The 21,394-nt window shown below is 44.5% G+C and overlaps 3 protein-coding genes across 5 annotated transcripts; 2 read left to right on the forward strand and 1 right to left on the reverse strand.

Annotated features, from left to right (window-relative positions):
- The first annotated feature begins 1,282 nt into the window (after positions 1-1,282).
- On the forward strand, positions 1,283-3,094 carry LOC100693152 (granzyme F). Its single transcript, XM_005450378.4, has 4 exons — positions 1,283-1,566; positions 1,664-1,808; positions 2,220-2,367; positions 2,483-3,094. The coding sequence occupies exons 1-4, from the start codon at positions 1,521-1,523 to the stop codon at positions 2,753-2,755; spliced, it is 612 nt and encodes a 203-aa protein (XP_005450435.1). The 5' UTR covers positions 1,283-1,520; the 3' UTR covers positions 2,756-3,094.
- Positions 2,786-6,004, reverse strand: rabl3 (RAB, member of RAS oncogene family-like 3). 2 transcript variants are annotated; one of them, XR_003216774.1, is made up of 9 exons: positions 5,854-6,004; positions 5,159-5,250; positions 4,543-4,672; positions 4,341-4,455; positions 4,096-4,246; positions 3,666-3,737; positions 3,371-3,409; positions 3,108-3,276; positions 2,786-3,024 (listed from the first exon to the last, which is right to left on the reverse strand). XR_003216774.1 is itself a non-coding variant. In XM_003443277.5 (8 exons), exons 1-8 carry the CDS (start codon positions 5,897-5,899, stop codon positions 3,220-3,222), a joined length of 702 nt encoding a protein of 233 aa, XP_003443325.1. In that variant the 5' UTR covers positions 5,900-6,004; the 3' UTR covers positions 2,933-3,219. The 2 variants fall into 2 exon arrangements, 1 of the variants encoding a protein (XP_003443325.1); XM_003443277.5 differs by having other exon boundaries at positions 2,933-3,276.
- Positions 6,005-6,021: 17 nt separating this feature from the next.
- gtf2e1 (general transcription factor IIE, polypeptide 1, alpha) lies at positions 6,022-18,124 on the forward strand. Of its 2 annotated transcripts, none has more exons than XM_003443287.4 (6): positions 6,022-6,164; positions 6,693-7,004; positions 7,098-7,255; positions 12,433-12,628; positions 12,813-13,048; positions 17,072-18,124. In XM_003443287.4, exons 2-6 carry the CDS (start codon positions 6,715-6,717, stop codon positions 17,521-17,523), a joined length of 1,332 nt encoding a protein of 443 aa, XP_003443335.1. In that variant the 5' UTR covers positions 6,022-6,164; positions 6,693-6,714; the 3' UTR covers positions 17,524-18,124. The 2 variants fall into 2 exon arrangements, with proteins under 2 accessions (XP_003443335.1, XP_005450436.1); XM_005450379.3 differs by having other exon boundaries at positions 6,116-6,259.
- The last annotated feature ends 3,270 nt before the right edge of the window (positions 18,125-21,394 follow it).

Genomic DNA, 21,394 nt, shown 5'->3' on the forward strand with positions numbered 1-21,394 from the left:
GGAAGTGGACCCCGGTCACATCTGTGCTACAGATCAAATCTGCTCTTCGTCATCGTGACGTGGTGGGTCACGTCCAACAGGGCAGAGGAGGATTTGGTCTTGGAGCAGAAACACCTCGGTGGCAACCGAACGTCGAAAAATGGTGGTGGAGGAAGTGCGACGACAGGAGGAAACAGCCAGACGTGCTAGAGCCGTAGCGCTGGCCAAGCAGTGTCGCTGGATGAATTGGGAGAGTGTGGAAAAGAGGAAACTCTCATGGAGTGAAATCTGGGTTATAAAGTTTCATCATCCAAACGACATTCAATGCCTTCCCCCATAAATCTGCAGCTGTGGTTTGGAAAGGACCCATCCTGCCCCCTGTGTACAGTCCCAGCCACACTCAAGCATATCTTGGTTGGTTGTAGGACTAGCCTTACTCAGGGCAGATACACATGGAGACACAACCAGGTCCTCAGGTGTCTAGCTGAGAAAGTCCATCAACGCTCAACCTTTCATGCCCAGGACTGATCGACCTGTGGTGGGCCTGCCTCAGCACGGGGCGTCAAAATTGTAGAAAACCTAACACTAGAATTTTCGCTCTTCTCCCCTCTGCTCCTTCTCCCTTTTCTGGGAGGCAGCGGGGAGGTAGAGCGTACAGCCGGATCCGGCTGGGAGGTGTGGGATGCCAGATCAGGCCCCCCCTTCCGGCTCTCCTCGCTCCTATCTTGCCTCTTTTGTCTTACTTCTCGCTATCACCTTTTCTATCCCTTTGAAGAAGTGAGGCTCTTTAAATATGAAAGGGATAAGTACAACTTTTGTGGTGAATTGATAAAATAAATTGTAGAAAACTAAACAGAAGAAAGTAGAAGAGAAATTATTATAACATAAACCAGTGACACACTCCGGGGCCTGATCAACCCTGGCAGGGCCTCTTTGAATGAGGGTGTCTAGTGATAATGGCCGAAACACCCGATGAATCCAAGGTCCACTACTGACGATGTGTCCTAAAATTTTAATATGATAATCTAGACTAGATTCCTTCCTAATCCCTAAACCTAACCAAGGAATGTAAAAAGAAACTAACAAATGGCAGAACAGCTTCTGATAAAAGACCGAAACAACCTGTGAAGTTGAGGCGCACAACGATGCGTCCTGCTGCTAAAGTTTCCTCACAGCAGCCATCCCTCAAGACCTTCTCTGTTTGAAGCAATGCATCATCAGGGATTGTACCATCTGCTCCTTTTATTGAATTGTGTTTAAATATATTTATATATATATATATATATAACTGAAAATATGAATTAATAATAATAAATGAATGATCCAGACTCTAATTCATCTTGAAAACAGAAATAATGTTCTGCTGGTAAATTATTGGAGGTGTGTGATGCAGCACCACCTGTTACATGCAGCAGTGCAGACAAAGGTGTGATATCCGTGCAGAAACTTATGACCACAAAGTTTCTGTTGTGGGAGGCTGGTTATAAAAAGAGGCGTGTAGAGTGGGGGGGTCACTGCAAGCCTGGAGCTTCTGTCCCACCATGATCTGCTGCATCCTTTACGTCTTTCTGCAAATCTCCCTCACAGGTAAGAAGACTGATCCACTTGTTTAAAGGTCAAAATGAAGAATTTGAATCAATTTTCTGTGATCGCCGTTTTGATTTGACCTTCGTTCTCCTGTAAGGGGCTGCTGAGAGCAGCATAGTCGGTGGCAGGGAGGCAAAGCCCCACTCCAGACCGTACATGGTGTCAGTCCAGTATGGAGGAGAACATTCATGTGGAGGGATCCTTATTCAGAGGGACTTTGTTCTGACTGCAGCTCACTGCAAGTACGCTTTTTATATGGTCATGAGAATCCAGACAGGACAAGCACGTAACGTTATTAAAAAAGTCAAAGGATGTTATTTTAGCTGCTGATTCCTGTTCTATCAGCAGTCACTATGATAAAACTGTATCACAGCTAAACTGTTATACTGATAACATACCATAAAGTTACAAATACATGAGTGGAAGCACAGCATGATGGGCGACCACACAGTTTTCCTGCGAGTCATTTTTCTAATGGTGTTGGAGCGCTGTAACACACTGATAAGACTGTATGGACCTTCATTTGTGTTGATATTGTGATTCACATCATCTTCAAACATATCTGTCCTTTAACATCTATTCAGTTTTACTTCTATGTCAGTATCAGTGTGACTGCAGACGTTTTTTTGAACATTGTGTTTCTTGTTGTTCAGAGATGAGACCCGGGGTTCTTGCAGCGTGGTGCTCGGAGCACACGACATCAGCAAGAAAGAGAGAACTCAGCAATGCATCCAAGTAGCCGAGTACTACCCTCATCCAGGATTCACTGGACAATACGAATATGACATCATGTTACTGAAGGTAAAACTGTCAAACTTCACGTCAAAGGAAATGTTTAAAGTGACCTGATTCTCTGTGCACTGGGTTCATGTGTTGAACTGATGCAGGAGCAACTTTGACTGATTCTCTTTGACAGTTGAAAAAGAACGCCACGCTGAATAAGTACGTGAGGACCATGGGACTGCCTAAGAAGAACGGGGAAATACCCGCCAACATTAAATGTGCTGTGGCCGGCTGGGGACTAACCAAAGCTAATGGATCTCATTCAAATGTCCTAAAAGAAGCCACAGAGAAGATGCAGTTCAGCACTGAGTGCAAACACATTTGGCAAAAACACTTTAACTCTGGTCACATGATATGCACCAAGTTTACCAGACGGGACGGAGGTGTTTGCCAGGTAATCAAATAACAAAAGCAGCCCAGCAGCTAATAACTCAAATACAGGTTTAGTTTTTTATTCATGACAAAAATGTGCAACCTTTACACAGATCGCTCAATCAGTCTTTCTTTGTAGGGAGACTCTGGTGGACCACTTATCTGCAACACAAAGCCTCAAGGCATAACAGCTTATACCTCATCAAACGACTGTAATGATCCAAGGTACCCGCATGTCTTCACTAAAGTCAGTTCCTTCATCCCGTGGATCAAGCAAACAATGGAGGAGCACAGGAATGATGCCTGAGTCAGAGGAGCAGTAAAGCATATGTTTTAAAAATGTGTGGTCTCATTTATGATGGTGTAATAAAAAGCTCAAAGCATGCCTCTTCATTCTCTGTCCTCAGCATCTTCTTCAAATGTCATTTCCAGCTTTTACAAACTTTTCTAGATTCACTTCCAGCGCGTGTCTGAGTGGGCGGGGTCTGATCACAGGTCTCAGTCATAGTGCAAACTTTTGAAGTTGAACCGTTTTCTGTCTGTGAAGCCAGTCATCTGCAGAGAAAGTGGGAAACAGTTCACCTTCAACCTTTTACCAAAACTGTTACGACTCTGTGACTGGACAGAAATAAAGAGAAAACAAACTGACCTGACTGGGATCTCTGGTGAAATATCTTTTCTCTATTACCTGTTGAAAGGTTTAATATGTGTCAGAACACACGTACATGTCAAGAGAAAGGACTCCCATTAATGTGAGACATTTATCCTCCAGTTCTATGGTTCAAAATACACGTGAAAGCCAAATGATGTTTGTCTCTATTTGTCAGCTTCTGTGCCCTCGATAAATCCACACGTGTAACTACAGCACAAAGACGGAGGCGCACACACGCGTGTGAGTCACGACCTGCCTGACAGACCGCAGTGACACAGGTCACAGCTCTCACCTTGTCAAAGAACCTGCTGAGCTTCACAGCGTTTGAGGTGCCTGCAGCCAGGTATCTGGGGTTGGTGCAGTCCTGGGAAAACAACACAACACTTCAGCCACAAACCAAAAGTGTTCAGCTCTCGCAGTGAAACTGACCCCAGCAGGAGGACCAGACACAGGACAAACAGGAGCTTACTGATGCTGTGATGTTTATGATACATGTGTGTTGTTTTTATTGTTGTGAACTAGAATTTTTCTGTATATTACTGACTGAAAAACATACATGGTGTGGGAGTGTGAGAATCGCCGCTTTATTTTCATCATTAGTCTAGTTTCCTTTTCTATGAGTGTTGACATTGTGCTTTACGTGAGAGATAAACCAATGAATTAAACTGATTTATGTGTTTTAAAGGAGCTGAGAGCTCGTAGAGCAGAAAAAGGCGACTTACAAGATTGATTTCTTCTGCATTGAAGTCTTCAGACAAGAAAGCCGTCCGAGTGAGAACTTCACTGCGCTTGTTTTCTGGAATTTGGTCAAACTTGGTTCCAATCAACAGCAAAGGCACCGGATTCTCTGCAAACTGCTCTCTGTCATAGTCACTGCAGTCAAAAATCAAAGCTTCCACATTAGCCATATTTTCTGTTTATTATTCTGAATGAAGACGGACGATGTCAAACACACAGATCTGCTCACCCGTTTGAGACGATGACTCCAGTTGGAGAGGAATCCTTATTCAAAGCTTCCAGTGACCAGCGGTACAGATTCTGAGAGGACTTCTTATTGGTCAGATCGTGGACCAATATAATTCCTAAAAGAACCCAAACATGACAGAGCATTTCTCAATAACACGTCACTGATGAAATCAATGCTTTCAGATCTGTCTATAACTGTTTACCGTTAACCGAGTTGTAGAAGACTGCTCTGGTGCTTTTGACGCTGCTGGCGCTGCCAACGGATCCTCCAACATCCCAGAGTTCAATGTAGAAGGTTTTCTCCTCTGGGGTTCCCTCCTTATAGTCTTGAACCTGGAGTAGAATAAGTATTTCGACATCGATTCTTCTTCTTTCAACTGCTCCCTTTGGGGGGCGCCGCAGCAGCTCATCTGGCTCCATCTCACTCTTACCTCTCTCCACATGCCTAAACCATCCCAGCCTCGTCCCTCTGATGGACTCATTTCTAAACCTGTCCATCCCGCTCACTCCCACCGAACACCTGAACACCTTCAGCTCTGCCTCCTATCTTTTTGTCAGTTGCCAAACTATACATCATAGCAGGCCTCATTAACTGCCCTCTCACTCTTGCTGCTATCCTTCTGTCACAGATCACCCCTGACACCCCTGACCCCCTGGTATTTAAACCCACCCACCTGTTCCTTTCAGCTTCACTGTTACACCTGTCTCCCTCTCGTTAGTGTGTTCTGTTGTGTTTTATAAGAGAGTAATATAAAGGGCCAGCAGGAAGTCTGACCAAAATTAGGACTATGTAAAGTAGAAGATGCTGGACCTGCTTACCCGCACATCTACAGAGCAGCCAACAGTCCACGATGGATTTCCCAAAACTTGATTCTGACATAGCAGATGGACCAAGGAAGACTTGCCAACCCCTGCAAAGAGCACAAAATGATACTGGATAAAAGAAGCTGATGCAAAGTACAGCAGTGACTGCAGGGTTAAACATTTTTGTGTGGCTGATAGATATTAATGCATTTAAATTATGAATAGACTCTACAGCTGCTGCTGACTGGAAGACAACTGAGCTCCACTGAAACATCGGGTCAGTTTACGACAGACTCGGCTTCCATCAGAGCACATCTCCGGAACAACATCAGTAAGTATCTGTAATGATCTGTAGGGTGTCGCTCTCTGATTCGGCAAAACGTGTTTCTGTGAAATTTAACCTCTTGATGTGGAATCGTTTCATACCCAAACACTTACATCCGCCTGCCGCAAAGTCATGTAAAAATGACGGGTATTAAAATTAAGCATCACTCGCCGATGTACCTTTATTGTGAAAATTACCCGTGAGGTTAGACATGACAGTTGTGTTACGTGATGTTTATCCATAGCTTTAACTGCCACAGCAGCAAACTGACCACAGCGTCAGTCTCCTACTTAAAGATTAAGAGTTTTAATAAGCAAATGTCCTTATAAATAAGAGCAGATGACAGTAGTAAAGGTTTTGCTAGTGAAAATAGTTCATAACTCACCGGAATCTCCCAAAACCAACACTTTTACCCTGTCAAGAGAGGCCATTTTTTGACAGACGCGATCAGGAAGTAAACAGTGTTCTTAAAACCACGCCCCATGAAAACAAAGCCAGGCTATTCGCCAATATGCCCGTCACTCAAGCTTCTTTGCTTCTATTGGCTAGTTAGTGTAGTTTAGTGCAGCTTAGTGCAGTTTAGCGCAGCCGGGCCAACATTCCAGTTGGCCCGGGTTTATTTTTCATTTCCGGGGTCGTCGTCTCAAAATAAGAAGTGAAGCATGTTGGCTAACCCAGCAGCTAAAAGACTGTGAGGTGCGTTTGTGTTCATTGAGTTTTAGCGGTGTTTTTGTGAGTTAACGTCAGTGTATGAGACTCTGAAATGACTGTTGGCACATGAACAATAACCGGTAAGAGTCGCGTTAACGCCTACCGGGTTTCTACCGGCGAACTCAGTGTTAGCGCTTAATTTAAATAAAAGTAACTTTATCGAGCTTTTATTACAGATAAAGTGTGGAATAATAAGATGACTGGTAAAACGATTAACACGCCGCGTTTCTATTGTACTATATTAGATTAAAATGTACAATAACCCCGGCCAACCTGGTGCATTATCTCAGTTTTAGTCTTTGTTTGGATCCACTAACTTAAGCTAAGCTATGCTAAACTGTGATTGATGATTTGACATATCTATAACGGGGATTTTTCTCCCACTGGGTTAATGTGGTCTAGCTTACACTTCCCTCTTAAATTTAAAGTTTTATACTGGAATAACTCTTCTGGCCCTGCTCCTCATCCCTGCCTTCCTGATGTTCTCCCCTGGTGTCGCACTCTGCCCTGCAGCCCTTTCTCTCCAGACCCTAAGATGATTGAACCAGAGGTACTGACCGAGGTCCCCGCAGCTCTGAAGCGGCTGGCCAAGCAGGTCGTGAGGGGTTTTTATGGTGTGGAGCATGCTTTGGCGCTGGATGTGCTGATCCGTAACCCATGTGTGCGTGAGGAGGACATGCTGGAGCTGCTCAAGTATGACCGCAAACAGCTGCGCTCAGTACTCAATACCCTAAAAGCAGACAAGTTTGTGAAGTGCCGCATGAGAGTGGAGACGGCGCCCGATGGCAAGACAACGAGACACAACTACTACTTCATTAATTACAGGTTTAAGTCTCTGCTTTGTGTGTGTTTGTGTGTGTGTGCGGATGATGAACACTTTAGACTCAGTAGTCTTATTTCTTTCTAACGTCTTTTTAGGGTACTGGTCAATGTGGTCAAGTATAAACTGGATCACATGCGACGTCGCATTGAGACAGATGAGCGAGACTCCACCAACCGTGCATCCTTCCGGTGTCCCTGCTGCTTCTCCACCTTCACCGACCTCGAGGCCAACCAACTCTTTGACCCTATGACAGGTAAATGTGCAGACCAGTGCTGGTATGCTGTAATATTCAACACGCTTGGATATTTGAAAGCATTCTGGCAGTTTTACGGGAATTTAGTCCAGCTTTCATGGGATGAATAATTAATTAGAAGCTTCTTTACTGAGGGTGGGGAGAGTTCATATATATTTAAATAGCATGCTGTGTGCACAGAGAAACCTGTCATTTTTGGAGTATTAGGTGCAGTCGGACGGCTCAGAGCGTGGTGCCTCTTTCCCGTAGATCTTCACCGAGTCTTGAACCCTTTCCCATATGGAAAAGATATATATGTGTGTGTGTGTGTGTGTGTGTGTGTGTGTGTATATATATATATATATATATATCTCTCTCTCTTATAAAGTTTGTATCTGTCTTGTGTGAAACTTGTATGAAAAGCATACAAGAGTGAAAAGAGATATAAGATCCCTTGAAAAATTATATAAATGAAACTTGTATGTTTTGGATACTTACTAAAACAATATATGAAAGTGGCCACTTTCATGAGTAAATCATATAAGCCTGATATGATTCACTATATGAAGTAGGCTACATCTGATGCGTCTTTTTATAAGTTTTTTTCTATTTCTTTTCCATATGGGTTGGTTTGGAGCAAGGCCCCAAATATTTCTGCTCCTCAGTATTTTGATTTTAAAACCAAGCATGATGTAACTGAACTCGACGTGCAGTGTCAGTGGGAGGGAGGAGGACACTCTTCATCTTTTTTTTAAAAAAATCAGTAGATACAGAACTTTCTCCCCCTGTGGACGTGTTTGCCCACTTAGCCCCTCTGTGATTATCCTAAATTGGGAAATCTGGTCCTCAGTTTAATTGTAATGTATTTGGAAATATAATATGTAGGTTTGGAAAGGCGAGGCAGGCGCTCACATCTGGCAGTGATTCACATTGGATTTATTGAAATGAGTGTGTCAAAGTTAAATGAAGACGTCAGTATTTCATTGATGCAAGGATCACTTTTTGTGACCTGATGTGTTGTTTTTTGTTTGCACTTCCATTATGTTGTGTGCTCCTCCGTTTACCTCTAGATGGCAGTAACAGCACGTACCAGGATAGATTTAATGACAGGTGGATCGCACAATTCCTCGTAATGAAACTATAGTGTGAACAAACAGAGGATCGTGTACTTTATAGTGATAGAAGCATGATTTTTGTTCATTGTCCATTTAATGCCGAGTTACTTCTAAATTACCAACGCTACATGGACACGAACTGACTCTGTCAATGAAGCTAATGACGTGTACGTGGCCTTGTATAAGCTGCAAGTTGTACACTAACATTCTGCCATGTTAAAGTTCACTTTAAATGTCTGTTATTTAAATAAGGATGAGTCATAAGCCTTAGACATACTTACATATGCTGTATAATGATGTGCTCTGAATGAAACAGACCAAACGTAGGTGACCATGAAACAGTTTGTGGACTTCAAAACCCAGAATTTTCAGTTTTACATCAAATTTAAGTAGTTGGTAATCACTAACTTACAGTGGCCATGATGACACGACCTATAGTTGTCTTTAATGTCTTTTTTTTAGACTGGATGGTACTGGGGGATAATTCAGTCTGGTTTGTCATACTACCTTTTAATTTTAGATCTGAATGAGCAGCAGTAACGACAGATTTACAGTCTGTAGTGATGCTGTCTCGGCTGGCTGTATTAACCAATTAAAGTCACATGCTCATACTGGTTCATCTACTGTATAACATCATCTTAACAGCCAATATTAAAACACTTTGGTTGTCCTCGTCTGTCCCCATCTCCATCCGTGTCACACTGACTCACACCTTCCTTCAGTTTCTCCAAAGTGCAGCTCACAGGGAGGCGCCCACTAAGTTGTGTTTGTGCGTTTGACATGTGAGTAACAGGCGGTCAGAGCGTCTGTACTCAGTGTAGTGCTTTGGACACATGAACTTGGCTTAGCATGAGAGTAGACACTGGCCGTTTATCAATGCCCAAGTACGCGAGTACGTACTCGCGTTCTCGGTGAGTACGTACCCGCCGAGAACGCGAGCACGGACTCGCGATATGTACAATTGGAACACCTGCGTACGTGATGATGTCACAGGTCCGGAGTTTTTACTGCCGTCCCCTCTTAATTTAACTGTGAGTAACATGTGATGAAGCGTAACTGTAATCACAGCCAAACCGGTTTACTCAGGAACAAATAAAACACTGAAATAAACCAAACATTAACATTTAGAAGTGATCTAAGTGACTTATATATCATTGTTAACCTCAGCAGTGAAACCTCTATTAATAAAAATAGTGTACATGTACGAGCGGGGGGGGGCGGGGACGACGATGTGCCGGGAGTCCGCTGTTGAGCTTTGGATGAAATGCATTCTGGGATATATAGCTGTCCCAAGTCCACACCGATGCATGCTCGATAAAATGGGCGGATCGAGAACACATCCGGGACTTTTTCGCGTTCTCGGCTTGATGCGTACTTCGAATTGGAACAGTACTTGGTCTCCGACTGATGACGTATCACGAGTACACGAGAACGCAAGTACGCACAAGTACGCATATTGAGAAACACCCACTGACTCACTTTGGCTGATTGAACTCACCTGTGTATGGTTACCTTGTTTGGGTCACGTGTGCTCTCCATTGAATAAATGCACATTACACCTGTGAAATTTCCATTTCTGTGTAATTATACACAACTCTGCAGGAGTTTTATAGCTATAAGGTAATTTAAAGACTCAATATGTATTAGTTCTACTCAGAGGTAAGAGCACATGCATAAAGTTAATTAATCCTTAATACAAAAAACTGAATTCATACTCACATCACCCATTTTGTGAATATATGAAACTTTAGAATTTTAAACTGATTAAAAAAATTCAACTTACGCTGAACTAATCAGCTTTTAACATCAAGTCAGTGAAACTTATGGGATATTGATCTGATTAGTTCAATATCAGCAATGTTGTTAATCAGGTTCAGCTGCTTTGGTGTTAATGAAACTAAAAACAAGGACACAGCCCCCAGAGCAGGAATGGTTTGGCAGGTGGAGGACACTCACATGTTTCCTTCCTCTTCTCTTCTGACTGTTTTGCATTTGGCTAGTCTCCTTGTCACTGCTGGTAGATACCTTGGTGATGTGCAGGAGGTTGCACAGGAGGGCACATCAATACGCGCCCTTACCCGAACATTTGCTGTCTCCCTGCAGTCACAGTGGAGCCACTCTCATTTTGCTGTTCGAGCTCGGTGCAGATATCCAGCAGGATTTTATTTCCCTGCTGAGATCTGATGTTTTAAAGTGCTCCTTCCTTTCTGAGCAGTGCACATTACTGTATTACACAGGATGCAATGCATTTTGGGAAAATGGCATCTCTTTGAATTTCGTTTTAGAGAAATTGAAGCAACATCCCCAGAACTGGTGATCACTGAAATGGGATGTATGTGTGTTTGCTAAAATCCATCCATCCATTCTCGTTTCCTTATCCTTGTCAGAGTCGCAGGGGGGTGGAGCCTATCCCAGCTGTCATAGGGCGAGAGGCGGGGTACATCCCGGACAGGTTGCCAGTCTGCCGCAGGGCCAACATGTGCATTAAAAATCCTGATTTGCATTAGAAACATTGTCCAGAAAACTGCTGTGCTCTGTGCGCTCTCTCTGCAAAGGTTTTTATTTGTTTGTGAGCTGTTTTTATTCATAAACTGCATCAGCTTTAAACTGCGACAGAGTGAGGCACCACGCTGACTGCCTGCCAGGGTCAGGGCTGAGTGCCAGCCATCCAGCTCTGCTTCTAGGAGTCACATGGGAGTTGTCAACAAATCATTAAAGATGGTTTCTTATTTGTTTTCAGTGAATAATACTGTCTAGTGCTTACATGTGGTTTACTGGGATGTGTACATGTTGTAAATAGTTGATGTTGTTGGTTGTCAGCTTGATTCACTGTAGAATCACAATGTTAAAATGTGGGTGTGTTTAAATGATCGAGCTCTAAGAAAAGATACAAATGGGAGAGAACAGATGTGCGGTGTCGTCACTCTGGATAAATAAGCCATCAGTATGTTTGTGATGACACGCTTCACGGTTCCTCTCCTGTCTCAGCTGCTTTGCCTCGGTCAGGGTTCAGCCTTCAGGTACCTGCAGCTCTGCTGGTAGTTTGATGGGCTGGTTTTGTCGGTCCAGCAACACTCAGCATAACCTCACGAGGATCGGACACGACACTGCTGGTCTTCCAGCTCATTCTGACCCACAAAGGAGAGCCGAAGCCCTGCAGCTCTCGATTTTCACAGCGCGCCGCGTGAATGTCGTAACACATGATCTTTTTTTCCACTCATTCCACCTGACGTGCTCGTTCCTCACCTTCAGCCAACATGTTTTCCACCTCTGTACAGAAAAAGCAGAATATTTCAGGTTGAGCTAAACCCAGTTGTTCCAGTACTGAGCCAGAGACCAGTGCCAGACCATTATGAATAAACGTATTAATCATATTTACATGATTTACTTCGTAATGATAGTTTTTTTCCAGTAATCTCAGCTTGTAGCACAGATCGAGGATAAATAAGATCTTAATGAGCTATTTACCACTTTAATCTTAAATGCACAAATAACATTTTGTACATTAATGAAACGCTGTTGCCTTTAAGTTGTTGACCAGCCTCAGCTGTAACTGTTCCCTTCATTTGCATTAATCTGGAGGTGCTTTTGTTGTAATAGTTTTCAGAGTCTGTGAGGTTTTGTCCTCTCATACACATAAACATAAAGTAGGCGTGAGCTCTGTGCTCCTGCTGGAACGGCTCCCATTACTGAAACTGAAATCAGCCAGAGAAGCAGATGGTCAAAGCTTGCCCTTCTCTTAATGGTAGGAAGCAAGTGGGGTGTGCACAGCATACAGTTTCCCCAAGCCCTCGCAGGTATTTACTGTTTAATCTAAGAGTCTCTGTCGGCGCTCTTATTCCTGTTGTGTCGACACAACCACGCCCAGACTCCATGAATACGAAGCCTGACCCCAATCGGTTATAAATCACCAAAATCAGAGCACAAATGGCACCAATGGCAACCAGCAGGTTCACTTCCTGTGATATATCAGCTGGTATGTAAAGTAGATGAAGCCTAAACTTGACTGCTGGCTTGTATTACAGGCTTCGGTCCATGCAGCGCCCTGTAGGCAGGTCTGTAATAATTGTTTTTCACCTGCAGGTACATTTCGCTGTACCTTCTGCCAGACGGAGGTAGAAGAGGATGAGTCCGTCTGTCCTGACGCCAGGACGCTCGTGGCGCGCTTCAACGAGCAGATCGAGCCCATCTACGTGCTGCTCCGTGAAACTGAGGACGTGAACTTGTCCCATGAACTGCTGGAGCCTGAGCCTGCTGAGATTCCCGCTCTCAAACAGAGGTCAGTCTGCCGAGCCTCGCAGCGTCGCACTCGTCCTAACAGCTCACTGCGGTTAGCGGTTAACACTGTGGCTCTCTGTTGTCTGTAGCCACAGGAGGAACCCGAAACGAGTGAACTGGATACATTTTTCAGACTTAATCATATTAACTTAGCTGTAAATATTATTCGCGTCTCTTTCCTCCAGCCGAGAACGTGCTGCAGCATCGGGAGCCAACGCAGCGAGCGGCCCGCACCGCGAAGCCTGGTCGAACAAAGGGTCGACTTATGCTGATCTGTACACCCAGAACGTGGTCATCAACATGGACCAGGAGGAGCAGCAGAAACAGGCCGGCGATAGCAAGGCACCAAAGGAGAGGCCGGTGTGGCTGACTCAGAGCACCGTACAGGGCGCTTACAACGAGCCGGACGTCCTCAAGAACCGTAAGTACAGCGCTGTCACTGCAGCCGCTCTCGGCTACAGCTGAGGCTGATCAACAACGAGTCTGTAACATTTCTCTGATGGTTGTTTCATTTGTAGCTCAGTCATTATATTCAGACACACTAAACATAAACAGATACTGTTTAGACTAGAGATGGCACGATACCACTTTTTTATGTCCGATACCGATATCATAAATTTGGATATCTGCCGATACCAATATGAATCCGATATTGTGTGTTTTTTAATCAATAAAACTGTTTTTTAATATCTTGCTGCATTTTGTATAAGTTCATACTCAAGTTTAAATAAACAACAACACTAAAGCTATTCTGTTATACCTGCATGTAAAAAATACACTGCACCCAAAGTATTTCATAGTTCTGCAACACTGATCAATCTAATAAACTTAAACCTGCTCCATCCTCCCTATTCTGGTATTTTAAAGAGTACTTAGCAGAAATATTAAGCAACCTAACTAATAGGGTTGCAAACTCCCAGCAAAAAAAATAGGGAACCACCCCCCACCCTCCACCTCATGATGCTTAATCGATGTAATCAACTTTAATTTGATGCAGGGTGAAAAAAAATGCACAGAAATAAATTATTTTTCAAGAATAATTAAATAGATTCAACATCTTTCTTCAACAGAACTGCAGACTGCACAGATGGTACTTTCCCAAAGGAAAAAGTACTAGCTTACTAGGGTATATTAGACTTAACAGTTACTATATACAGTAATGGACTTCTATACATTTGACATCAGATTAAAACTTTGGGTGTAAGATTCAGATAATTATTTATTAAAAGCTAGACATTTTAAATGAGAATAAGAAAGAAAAGTATGTCTTTGTGCCCCCTTTTCCCTGTTCATGCCCTATCGGCCCCCCTGGCTAAACTTTGCTAGATCCGCCCCTGCACAGTTACCAGCCGTCAGCTGCGTAGAAAAGGATCCTGGTGTAGAAAGTAATATTAAATACATTCTAACAACAGTTTATCAAGTTTAAATGTGCTGCTGTTGTTCAGCCGCTGGTTTCCTCTTTCTGGTGCAAAGTGGGCCAAAAACAAAGAAGAGAGACGGACTCGCGACAGAAAAGCCGATCAGCTGATCATTAATCAGTTTCATGATTGAAGTAGCAGCAGGAGAGGGAGAGAGAGAGGCAGTCGCTCCATATATCGGTTGTTAAGCTTAACGTGGGAACGCTTTACAAACATTCAGAGATGAACTTACACACTTGCTTTACTTCTCTCTGGGATAACTTCCTCGGAGATGAAATGCTGGTTTGGTAGCGAGGCTACAAATACACACAGCCGCTCTATCACGTGACGCACACTGCTCCAACGTGCTACGGTTATGAGCCGAGTTACGCCGTGTCGCAAGTTTTGTGAGATGCTTTTTTGATGTTTAATGGATCGGATTACATTTTTTATTTCTCGCTGATATCCGATCCAGTAATTTACGTCAGTATCGGACCGATACCGATACGTAATATCGGATCGGTCCATCTCTAGTCCTTGATCCAACACAGCCGATTTAAAGGCTAAATAACCTCCTTAATATGTCTTGAAGTTCTCCAGAGGCCTGGCAATGAACTAATCATGTGATTCAGGTGTGTTGACCCAGAGTGAGATCTAAAACCTGCAGGACACCAGCCCTTGAGGCCTGGAGTTGGACACCCCTGGTTTAGACTGACTGTGGTGTGTGTTTTCAGTAGGGTGGTTGCGGAGTGCCCTCTGGTGGACAAACTGCAGCATGCATCACATGGATGAAGGGTGTTTCTGTCATTGATTGGCTGTTATAAATGTAAATCAGCTGATATGATCCCACTGACACTCTCTGATATGTCATATCAGAGAGCGAAATGTACCTGCAGGTGAAAAACAATTATTACAGACCCGCCTACAGGGCGCCGCATGCACCGAATCGTTCTCGTCTTTGTCTCTCGTGTAGAGTTTGTTAAAAAGATCAAATTTAAACGTCTTCACTAAATACAATAACATTTGAAAATGGACTCACAGAGTGGGATGAAAAACGTCTCCAGAATATGCAGCTTGTTATTGAAGATGAATGAATTTAATAGTACTCTAAAGCACTGCAATCTCCGACTCTGTGAATTAGTTTAAGTTTAATTCAGCGTGAATTTCCTCCCAGACTCTACGGCTGTTTATGTGATCGTTAATCATGAATGATGTTTCTCGTCCTCGGTGGGTTTGGTTTTTCAGGAGCGGGTAGCTTGGATACTGCATGGACTGCAGAGAGCGCCGTTTTTGTGCTTGTCATTTCAGTCGGTGCTCAGTCTGTAGCTGAAACAGGTTATTACAGGTCAGCCAGGTTACCTCCATCTGTCAGAGCAGCCCTTCAACAAGTTTTCTTCTAATGACATTGGATCTTTACCCAAGGGCATGCAGCAATCAGACCTGGCCAGAGTACCACTGAGCCATAATTGCTTAATTGGAATAATCAGGGCTTGATTAGTGAGTGGCTGAGGCAGGATCACTCATAATAGAATCCATTCTTATGGAAATTACAAATTAGACATGTGGGTTGTGTTTTTGTCACAGGTGTGTCTCCGTCTGTCTCTGAGTGTTTCATGGTTTATCTGCCTGCAGAGTTGACCCTGTGCTTAAATCCTGAGCATGCATCAAGCTGTAAACGACTAAAGATGACACGCCGTGTGTTTCATGAACTGGTTTACTGAAAGAATAAAGGGCCTCATTCCAGTTCATAAATGCAACTTATTAATTTGAACGTGTAAAGATAAACCCAAATTCTGATACGATGCATCAAAAAACAGAAGATGTGGAGCTTCTTTGTCCTCAGCTGCTGAGAGGGAACGTCTGTAGTTCCTGAGTCTTCTGTGCTTGCTGGTGGGGATGTGCAGTAGATGTGGACCACCTTGTCTGTACTGATGATTTTCAGTCAGCCAAGCGTGCAGAGCTTCAGCTGGTGAAGGTGAGAAACTGAACACTGGTGTTGGAGGCTGTGCACCTGTGGGTGCACGCTCTAAAGATGGAGCAGCTCTTTCAGCCTCCGCTCACTGGCTGACGTCACCCGCTCTGCCTGCTTTGACATCAGTGGGGATGTGGCACCTGTTACATCTACAAAAAGTCAAGCTGGGCTCGAGCTCGCACGCCGAAACTGAAATGGTGTGCTATCGTTCGTTAGAGAGCTCTCAGGGCTTCCCTGGGGGCAACTGCCCTCTGTGGAACTGCCAGGCTTTTAGCATTGTGCCGGTTGAAACGCTAAGATGACGTAATAGCCAGGTGGTGGTTGGCATAGCAACTGCAGTTTAATGTCCACCCACTTTGAAGCTATCACGCTGGATGTGTGGCACAGACGGGAGTTGTGTCAGTGCAGCTGACTGCACACGCTGGAAGTGCGCGCCGCTAATTTCAGAGGCTCGTCTGAGCTTCTTTCAGCAAGTTGGGAGGAAGTAGAAGAAGAAATTGCCACTCATGATTTCCCGCGTCTCTTATAGACTCCACTGATCCTCAGCCAGTGTTTCTGTTCATCTAGTTTCACATCTGTCTAGACCAATCACAGAGCACATACCTAGCCTGGAACAGGTATTGATAAAGACCCATGAAACATGTTTCTAAGAACTTACTCACTCACTCCGAAGCCAACATATTTCTTTTAAAACAGATTAATGTCGTTATCAGTCGTTCTTTGAGATCTCATGTTTGTGTTGCAGCTGTTTGTCCCAGGCCACGCCTCTTTTTGCTTTGTGAAGTCATGCTGTGATGAAACATGGCAGCACTGAATGTCTGCCAAGAAACAGTAAACTTCCAAAGACATGAAACTGTGCAGGTGTTATCTCATCCAGCCTACGGTCCAGTGAGATGTCCTGGATTGGTCAGAAGTTGCATCATGTGATCACATGATAAATCTCCCCTTCAGTCCCATGGTTACCACATGACACGGATGCAGAATAATTAGCAGGGTTGAACAGCAGAGGTGTTGAAGTTGTGAGTTAAGCTAAAAATGAGAATGTCATCTAATCTCAATAATGTGGTTTTCACAGGTGGTGACGTACCTGGAGCCCAGGATGGAGCACCCGGTCCTGGCACCGGTCAGGTAGATGAAAACGAGGAAGTGATGCGCGCGCTGCTAATCCACGAGAAGAGGAGTGTTGCAGGCGCTGGTGCAGGTGGAGCAAGCGCCGCTGCGAGGGCTCTCACCTCTGCCTCCGCCAACGCCAGTGACTCAGACAGCGACACCAGCGAGTCGGACGATGACTCGCCCCCGGGTCCTCCTCCTGCCGCCACCGCGCAGCATCGGGCTGAAGAGGAGGATGATGAGGACGACGATGAATTTGAGGAAGTGGGCGATGAGCCGACAGTGATGGTGGGAGGCCGGCCCTTCTCGTACAGAGAGGTGAGCCAGAGGCCAGAGCTGGTGGAGCAGATGTCTGCACAGGAGAAGGAGGCCTACATCGAGATGGGCCAGAACCTGTACCAGGACATGTTCTTCTGAACCACACAGTCAGTCACAGCGCGGGTTCACTCTGCTGTGTCGCTGCTGTGTCAGTGGGCACAGCTCGTTGTAAACATGCTGCTCAACAAGTATTCAGCCGGCTTCAGCGTCCTTCGTTCCATTAATGAGGACGTACTCTGACAGTGTTGCACAAGCGACCCCCCCGTGTAGTATTCTGTCCCAAGTATTTTTTAAATGCACCACCCTAGAAGGAGCTGCCTAGCTGCTCAGTGCCAACTGTTTTGTCTTTAGTTTAAATCTTGTTGCCCGTTTTTCTTTTATGTCCCGTTTAAATGTATCAGGTGTTTTACTCAGTAACTTTCAGAGCTCAGTTTCGTGTCGTGGACGGGAAAAATAGATTTCTACAAACAAGCGTATGCAGCAGGTGTGCAGTGAGCTTGGAAAACTGGTAGAGGTGTGAGTGCTGGAGCTGCACACACCGATGGAGGACTGAAGAACCTGTGAGGACGAAGCAGCTGGCTTTACAAGTTAACAGACGGGACGTTTAAAAACTGATCTCAGCCAGACGGAGCATGTGCCTAACAGTGAAACATTTGTTCTTTGGAGCAGTCTGTAATAAAAAGATACTGTGGTGAAGGAAGGAGAGGTTTTATAAACATACTTTTTGACCATCTCTGACATGTTGTTCCTGTGTAGTGTCACCAGGGGCAGTGTCATCTGAAATCTTAAACGTAATATTTACATGTTCCAGGTTGTTAGTGTTGCAGAGGCTAAAAACGAGAAGTGGGAGTTGCTTTGTCGACAGAGGAGAGGAAACGTTTTATTTGATTTATTCTGCACTTTCAGCAGAGTAGCAGAGACTCAGCAGCAGGTAAGAATAAAGCTTCTTCATTGCCAAGTGTAAATGTGCACATTCAGTGACGAGGACATGCCTGTCACTTTACCTGGGCTTCAGTGGTTTTAATAAGGTATGATTCAGTAAGTTTACCCATGTAAAACCTGTTCTTGCATCATGTGATCTGGTTTTCATCTAAAACATAATGTAAATTTTAAAGAATGTGGCACTTCCAGCTGATTTTAAACCAAGACTCTGAACATAAGCTGCTCCTGTTCGTTCAGCATCAGTTTCCACGGTGATGTAGCAAGACAGCCGCTCTCATGAAAATTAAAACATCTGACCCGGCAATCGTGCTCTGTGTGCCAGGTTAGAAATGTAAATTTAGCCTAAAATCAGAGTTTGCATTGCAGTGGTGGTGGTTTTTGATCGCCATGGTAACATGTTGAAAACATGTGAAAGGGAACCATTCCCACAGATTCCTGTACTTACAGGGTCCTGAGTGTTTTACACGTGTAACCTGTGCAGCCGGCACAGGCCGAGCACAAAGACATCACTGAGTTTCCTGACCGTTTTTTCTTCTGTTTTTTCTTTAATAGTTGTGTCACCAGCTGCTTTTCTCTGACTGGGCTTTTAGGTTTTGTTAAACCAGCTAATGCAAAGAAGACCTGCGTATGCTGAACTTCACAGTACTGTGGAGAGGACAGAAGTCATAGACAAAAACAGTGAAGTGTTTAAAAAGATGTCTGCATACCCATAATCCTTCATCAATGCAAACGTAGTGAATGTCCCACAGGATGACATCCAGAGTGCGCCATGAATGCCACACAAGAGTTTGTAGGTTTTACATTTTAGTCCAGATTTCTGTGCAAACGTTTCAGAGCTGTTCAGAATATAAACCCCTTCGTCTTCATCACAGGGGGCAGCACTGAGTCCCAGTAGCCCAGAATAATTTGCAGAGATTCCGCATCTTTATATGGGAACAAACTGCATACCCACACTTTCTTTCTGGTATAATTTCTTACATAATGACAGTGATATTTTACAAACAAAGCACGGCTGTTAGACAAATCTGCCTGTTTACCGAAACACATTCCACATTTCTTCAGGACGTTGTCACAGCAATCGTGTCGAGCAGGTAAACAAAACTAAGCTTCAGGAGACGCCGCCGTGGTCAAATCTTTCCTGCTGTCGGCTCATATCCAGGTCACATTATTTATTGATGCGTTACCTGCCGAATAAACACAGCGAGTACAGCAGGGTGTAGGCTGCAGTCTGAATAAAGATACCCTAGGCAGCATTGTGGTTAGCACTGTTGCCTGCGTTCACCTCCACTGTTTGCATGTTTGCGCAGGTTCTCTCCGACTTTCAGTCCAAACACGTGTGATTAATAGGGATAGGCTCCACCCCCACCCCCCGCTAAGGACAGTGGAAGAGGATCACCTGCAGAATCCCCTCACTGTGAACTCTGACACTGATGTTGGCGTGATGGGCATGTGGAGCATGTGCAGAGAGGATGTCTTTCTGTGAAAATGATGATAGTGTCACTGTGCTGAGGAAGCACAAACACGAGTAATAGATTACTCTGCTCATTTTACTGTATATGGCTTGTTCATTTACCTCTGGTCTGATATTTTCCGTGGTGCTGCTGCAGCATGGCACAGTCACGTACTGGTACAACAAAAGAAAACACGCAGACCCATCTGAGCTGTTTCAAACCAAAGGTGAGGTGAGATGGACCGAAGGAGAGATTCGTGTCATCAGGTAGAAAATAATTTTCACACGTGTTCTGGACTAAATATCATCCTACCCGATCTGTGGACTTATTTGACGAGTACATCGTTATCACATCAAGTCTGCATCAGTGCTGGGCTTTGAGAGGATTAAGCAGTCAGTGAGTCAGTGCTTTATGCTGGTGGTTCTCAACATGGGGTCTGCAAAATCAGCCATAAAATTGTAGAGAATATAAAAAGCAGCATTTAGACACTTGAACATCACTCCCATCGACACCAGGGTGTGAGCAGGCTCAGCTGACGGGCAGCCAGCTCTCTGGAAAGCTGCTGACACTGAAAACATTCTTAAATCTGCAACTGTGAACCTCCAGCTGCACAAAGCCCACATCAGCCAAAGAAAACTGATGGAAGCTTGCTCCAGTCTGATTTCAGTCAGAGAAGCAGCGAACGAGCTCACAGTGTGTCATCTGTCTTCAGGGCGTGGCTAACGATGGCGTGATGTCAGCATAAAAGCATGGGAGCATGTGGATACTGCATGGTGCACACGCTCAGCTTCATCAACAAGGAGGTTCCACATGCATCCAGGGACTCGTGCACATGTTGAAGACACATTCTGTGTGTGTGTCCAACAGCACCAAAATCCTGGTCCCCATAAGTTTGAAGGCATTTTAGAGACTCAGAATGTGGTTTTAGTGACAGGGTTACAGTTAGGTTAGGGTGAGGGACTAGGGAAAGCATACCCAAGTGTGTGTGTGTGTGTGTGTGTGTGTGTGTGTGTGTGTGTGTGTGTGTGTGTGTGTGTGTGTGTGTGTGTGTGTGTGTGTGTGTGTGTGTGTGCGTGTGTGTGTGTGTGTGTTGGGTCTGTTGGCTCTCAGACGGTGGGCTGACTGGCTGCTGGGAGCAGAGCTGCTGAAACAGACTGGCTGCACTTGGCACTGATGACCAGGCTGATGATGTCATCATGGTTTTTGTAGGGACGAGCTGACTTAAAGAGTTTTCTTATGATGCTGCTGACTTTTACTTCACTTGTTTGCAGCAGTGGTTTGTAATGACACTTGTACCTGATGCCTCAGATGGGTTATTAAGTTATTTGGTGAAATCTGCTTTAATTTCACATTAAAGAAACTTTAGACTGGCTAACATCTGAGGCTTGTTTTCACTCCCATCGGGTCTTTTAGTCCATACGTGGCACAGATGTTCCTGTACACTGTCCCAGCTGCTTGGCTGTGTACCCAGTCTCATCCTGCTGCTGAATGCTGCATAGTCCCCAGCACACCTTTGCACAGCCAGTGTCCTGTGCTGGGCTCCTGGCTCTGTGGAGCTGGTGCTTAGGGCCTGTTTG

The sequence above is a fragment of the Oreochromis niloticus genome, linkage group LG16, assembly GCF_001858045.2.
Source record: "Oreochromis niloticus isolate F11D_XX linkage group LG16, O_niloticus_UMD_NMBU, whole genome shotgun sequence".
Classification (NCBI taxonomy): Eukaryota; Metazoa; Chordata; class Actinopteri; order Cichliformes; family Cichlidae; genus Oreochromis; species Oreochromis niloticus.